At 37.7% G+C, this 6,000-nt stretch overlaps 1 protein-coding gene across 1 annotated transcript; it reads right to left on the reverse strand.

The window, feature by feature from the left end:
• Positions 1-1,174: 1,174 nt before the first annotated feature.
• Positions 1,175-3,799, reverse strand: LOC125197425 (protein ACCELERATED CELL DEATH 6-like). Its single transcript, XM_048096161.1, has 3 exons — positions 2,972-3,799; positions 2,244-2,779; positions 1,175-1,913 (listed from the first exon to the last, which is right to left on the reverse strand). The coding sequence occupies exons 1-3, from the start codon at positions 3,738-3,740 to the stop codon at positions 1,311-1,313; spliced, it is 1,908 nt and encodes a 635-aa protein (XP_047952118.1). The 5' UTR covers positions 3,741-3,799; the 3' UTR covers positions 1,175-1,310.
• Positions 3,800-6,000: the final 2,201 nt, after the last annotated feature.

Here is a 6,000-nt window from a genome sequence, read left to right on the forward strand (position 1 = left end):
GGGAAATTGGTCTCTAAAACCATGAACTTTGCCTAAAATTTGGTATTTCCCATGAACTTTGAAATTGGTATATAATATCACGAACTTTGCATTTTGTTTGGTATTTCCCACGGCATGTTTATTACTCCCTCCTTCCCGTTTAAGATAACACGTTTTCCTTTTTAGTTTGTCCCAACTAAGATGACACATTTCCTTTTTGGTAACTTTTTCTCTCCAATTAATACATTCAACCACTTTTTCTCACTTCTATTAAAATATCCATCTTTCTTTATCTCTCTACTTTAATACTTACACCCACCCTCTCTCTCTCCAATTAAACACTTTAACTAATAACTCCTACCAAATCTCGTGCGGCTAAGCAATGTGTCATCTTAGCCGGGACGGAGGAAATACTATATTTGACTAACTTACGAGGCTTTTATCATACTTGACACAATTAAATCAACGTGGTTTTCAACGTGACTTTTTATGCTACATGTTATGAACTTAAAAAGTGATTTCAAATATTATAAAACATATCACGGTTGCCTATGTTAAATAAGATTTTGATGAAAATATCTTATTTGAGTGAGTTCGGGAAATACCAAACAAAATGCAAAATTCGTGATATTATATACCAATTTCAAAGTTCATGGGAAATACCAAATTTTAGGCAAAGTTCATGGTTTTAGAGACCAATTTCCCAAATTTATTTTAGGTCTTTTTTGGATTTAGAATTTTGGTTTTTGAATTTTAATTCAATTTTATCTGGAAAATTTTGAATAAATTAACAATTAATTTTTTATTCTATCTTCACCGTCTGCCAAATTCGTTACCGATTATAGTTTAGCCCAAAATCATACACTTTTTGGGGTGTTCGGTTTGCAAGATTGTATCCGATATTAAATTTGTAGTCTGTTTGGTTCATGAGATTCAACTCCACAACTCAATCGCAGATGGATAATCATAGGATAATTAGTCATAGCTAACCCCCTATGACTAAATTAATCTCACAACTCAGTATTATTTTATCTTGAAAACCAAACACCACATTGATAGTCAATTATAAATATTGAGTATGGCTCTGTAAAAGGAATTGTGAATGGCTGAATGACTAATTGTAAGTACATGCATGAGAAACCTAACAAAATCGATTGTTTCGAACTAAAATCGGAGCCTAAACCAAAACCACCACAGAACAATGAACAGATTATAATTGTGGTTGAGCAAAGGTTGCATTTCAATATTCAAATCGGAAACATCGGAAAGTAAGGAGAAAGATTAAGATAACAATACTCGTACAACTACAAGTGAGTGAAATATCCAAGATGTTAGGTATTTAGTAATACCAAGAAATAGAAAGGATAGTAGGAAATGTAGCGCAAGAACAAATTAGGCGAAGAAACCGGGAAACACAAAGGAAGGCCAAGCAGCACCAATTTGATCACAAAATGTATCCCCATGATCAAAACACCTGTTCTGAGCCACCAAACATCGTGCACAACCAGGTAAATCCCCGCCGTGAAGGCGATGCACATCATCATCAGGGCTCCCCCAAAGAGCGGCAGCGCCAGATGCAGAGCCTTCACCACCAGCACGAAGTCGAACGACAGCGCCCACCCGAGCACCACCGCGGCCGTGAGGGAGCTGTACATGGCCAGCACATCCGTCAGGACGAACACCTGGAACGCCATGTGCCTCAGCATTGTCGCCAGCCCCGGCGTGTTGTTGTGGTCGTCGTCCGAGCTGTTGTACCCTCCAGGGACCGTGAACCCTGCTGCGTAAGTCACCGTGGCAATTAGTATCGATACGAGCAAGAGGAAGTTCACCTGGCGCTCGAACGCGTCTATCCGGTGCGTCTTGGTTGTGCCTAAGGTGTTGCCTGTCAGTGCCCGTGGGGTGCTGGCTGCCATCAGTGCTGTCCAAGTCAGGTACTGAGACAGATAGAGAGTTAGTACAATGCAGTGTAAATGTCAATTTTGGTCCTAAATATATGATCAACATATGAATTTGGTCCAAAACAGTCACGGAGTAGTCGTTTTTTTGACGGTTCGGTCAAAAAACTAACGGTCAACGCTAATCACAGTGGCATGACCATTAGTTTTTTTGATGGAACCGTAAAAAAAACGACTACTTCGTTGACATTTTCATTTTTTATGAACCTGCTTTTTAAAAAGTGAATGTTTTGGACCAAATTCGTATTTTGGTCATATGTTTAGGACCAAGATTGACTTTCCGCATTCTATTTTCTGTCAGGAGTGTACCTGGATGTTCTGGAAATCTTTGAGCTGCATGTGGTACTCGGCGACGTCGAGAGCTGTCATCCCATCATCGTTGATTATGGCGACGTCGACTCTCTTGTCCCAGGTGAAGTCTCTGACCACCATGGGGTGCCAGTGTCTGGTGGCCAGATGCAGGGGAGTGTTCCCGGCCTCGTCTGTCATGTTTATGAGCTCGTGGAGATGGCGGTTCCTGAGAACAGAACGGACTACATTAGTCCTCCCGTGCCTGGCCGCGAGGTGCAGGATGTTCCGCCCATCATTGTCGAGCACCTCGGCTGGATCGGGCAGGTCCTGGAGCAGAACCTCGACGACATCAACATGGCCTTCACTTGATGCTACAAGAATTGGGAATGAGCCACTTTTGTCTCTCTGAGTTGCCATTTCAGGGAAGTGGGTGCGCAGCAGATTCGTGCCTTCGAGGTAGCCATAATCGGCCGCGTGGTGAAGAGGATTTTTGCCGTTTTCGTCTCTTAGATGGAAGAAGCTCCGGTTCGTGTGAAGCATTGCTTCTAAAACATCTGGAAATTATGAAGAAAACACAACTCCTTAATTATTTATATGAGTGCATGAAGAGAACTTTTGTCATAACATTTTACTGTTACATACCAAACACAAACTCATTCCAAAAAACTACTCCTTATTAGCAGACACAGCACATTTAATCTATAAACCCCAAATTGCACTAGATTCTGTAACACATACATACATACCTTTGTGATTCCCTTGGATTGCAGCTTCAATAGGAGATTTCTTGTTGAAGAGATCATTCAAGCATTCTTGGTCTGGCAAGAGACGAAGAATCAAAGACACGCTATCTTTAAGACCGGCTTTTGCAGCCAAATACAAGGTAGATTCTTCATCCTTGTTTGTACAATACGAGAGACGAGGATCGTTATGAATCAAACATTCGGAAATCCTAATCCAGGATCCATGAAGGGATGCTTTCCCTCTCTTATTCTCCAAGAAGCTCAACAAAGCTTCATGCAACGCCGTGTTGCCTCTCTTGTTCTTCGCGCGTAGAAGAGTGGCTTCTTCGCCATCAAGTTGGTGGTGGTGGCGATGAACTCTGACCAAGGCTTCCACCATTGATACTTGCCCGGATTTGGCAGCAAGATGCAGAGGGGTTTCTCCATAGAAATTGTTGGACAAGGCTAGGTAGGGTTGGGTTGCAATTATGAAGTTGGCTATGTTTAGTCTGCCACGCTTGGCTGCTACATGAAGGAATGTATTTCCAATAGGAGTGGATCTAGTTAAGATATCATGGAAGTTGATGTGGTTTGATGTGGAAATTTGTTGGAGAAGTCTTGTGAAGCCTTCAAGATTGCCATTCTTGGCTGCGAGGTAGAGATCTTGGTCCTTGTAAATCTCTGTTGCATGATCATCTGCATTCGAGATTCTTATGGAGAATGCTCTTGCTTCTTCGTCGCTTCGACTCCATATTCGGATTGGAACAACATCATCGCCCCGTGAGAGTTGCATCTGCTCTAGATTTGTAGATTGGATGATTTAATGTCGAGTTATTGAAAATCCAAATTATGTGGGAATACAAAAGAAGCAATGAATCTTGGATACAAATTATGTGGGAACACAAAAGAAGCAATGTATCATGAAACAATTAAATATTAGGAATGAACCAATTCCACATGCAGCTCAGCGCAGCTTTAAGTTAAATGTCCGCAATTAAAGTGGGACTTTAATTTGTTAAAGTCGAAGGATTGATATTTTATTATTATGTGTTCTAATTTTTTAGCATTTAATTTATAATTCGAGTAGAAGAAGATGATGCAGTGCAAGACCACGGCGACAAGATTCTTTGATAAAGGAATAATTTAAATTATCTAATTAGTCCAGTGATTCTTAGTTGAACGAGCCTGCAATTTGTCGTATTCAGTTTTTCTTTTTTGTTGTAATCGTTTGATAGAGTATTCAAGAATAGGGCTCGATTAGAAAGAATTGAGAATTTGACCAGAAAAATGCTTTCTTATTTTCTGATTATGATATTAAAAAAAAATTTAGGTTTTTTTCTTGTTATTTAGAAATAGCGGGGCGACATATTTAGCCTAAAATCAATGCTTTTTTATCTGATTCATTTTACTGTAAAAAAATCACTACCTGTGCTATGCTTACAAATCGCCGGCAAGTATGCTGCCAATTTCCTTATCAATTTATGGACTGCATAAATTCAACGTTAATTTAGTGAAAATATCAATTTCTTTAAGATAAATGTCAACAATTAAAGTGGGACTTTAATTAATTAAAGTCGAAGGATTGATATTTTATTATTATGTGTATTTCCATAACACAACAATGAATAGTTTCTAGTACTCGCTACCTTCATAAGTTACACTTCTTTCATTTTTTTTTTCTGTCCCCGATTAATTATCACTTTTATTTTTTAGTATTATTATTTTTTTAATAGATCTCACATTCCTCTAACTTATTTCACTAACATTTTATTATAAAATTAATATATAAAAGTAGGGATCACATTATTCCACTAACTTTTCTCATCTACTTTCCACTATATTTCTTAAAACCCGGACCAAGTTAACCGTTGTCAATTAATGGAGGACAGAGAGAATAACATTTTATACTCTCACGTCCCATAAAAATGGACATTTAGAATGACACAATAATTAATGTACAGTTGATAACGTAAGAGATAGAATGAGAATGATATTTAAAGTAATGTTAGTGGATAGTTTGACCCACATTATTATCACTACCTTCGTCCACCAATAATTGTCTTATTTTGCTATTTTCGTTCGCCAACCAATAAATGTCATGCTTTTTGTTCTTTTGGTAATGAACCATAAACTCTAAATCCTAAACACCACAATCCACTAACTTTGTTTCACTATAAAACTAACTAAAGTAGGACTTACATCCATTAACATGTTCTACCCACTTTTTACTACATTTCTTAAAATTAGTGTCCGGCTAAACTTGGCCTTGTATTGATGGACGGAGGGAGCATGGTTTAATAGTGACCCTAGTAATATAAATTGTAAATAGAGTGAACTATATAAATAGTACCCGATCTTTCACTTTCACACAACAATGGTACTTGATCTTTGTTTTATAACGTTTTTTAATCTAAAAATCATATTTTCAATACCTGATGCTAATTTTCACCCCAAAATATCTCCTAAAAATCACATTTTCACATTTTTGCCATGGTAGGCATTTTTGGGTATACATGAAAAGAGGACCTAAAATGATATGTATATCTTCTCTATTGTTCTCTTCTATACTTATTATTAATTATTACTAATATTATTATTTTTAATTATGTTATAAATTAATATTTAATATAATTCATATTATGAATCATACTTAATTATAGTTATAGTGTTAATTATATTTAATTATTATACTCCCCTCGTTGACTCAACTTTATTTTACCCAAATAATACCCGCAAGTATACGGGGTTATCGTAGCAAATAGCAAGCAAGAGCACATCGTATCTGATAAGGCTAATTTCATGCATTGGTTATATGATGAAAAGTCACCATTTACTGGGTCTAACACATTGTTTAAGCCAGGTGTGTGAAGGAAATTCGCCAGGTACATGAAGAATTGAAAGAAGTGGACTAGCGAAGGAAGAAGGCGAAAAATGAGCAGAATCGAGAAAGAAAATGGCTAGATGAGGGGAGTCCGAAGCTGAGGGCAAAGAGACAATTCACACAAAAAGCCTCTGCTGGACCCACTTTCACGCATATATAAGAAGGAGCATGC

The sequence above is a fragment of the Salvia hispanica genome, chromosome 6, assembly GCF_023119035.1.
Source record: "Salvia hispanica cultivar TCC Black 2014 chromosome 6, UniMelb_Shisp_WGS_1.0, whole genome shotgun sequence".
Classification (NCBI taxonomy): Eukaryota; Viridiplantae; Streptophyta; class Magnoliopsida; order Lamiales; family Lamiaceae; genus Salvia; species Salvia hispanica.

Excerpts from the sequence above, each read along its gene's own strand:
- LOC125197425 (XM_048096161.1), bottom strand. The coding sequence starts at position 3,740 with ATGCAACTCTCACGGGGCGATGATGTTGTTCCAATCCGAATATGGAGT. Across the intron at positions 2,780-2,971 it reads AATCCAAGGGAATCACAAAG|ATGTTTTAGAAGCAATGCTT; the intron begins GTATGTATGTAT and ends CATAATTTCCAG. Across the intron at positions 1,914-2,243 it reads AAGATTTCCAGAACATCCAG|TACCTGACTTGGACAGCACT; the intron begins GTACACTCCTGA and ends TATCTGTCTCAG.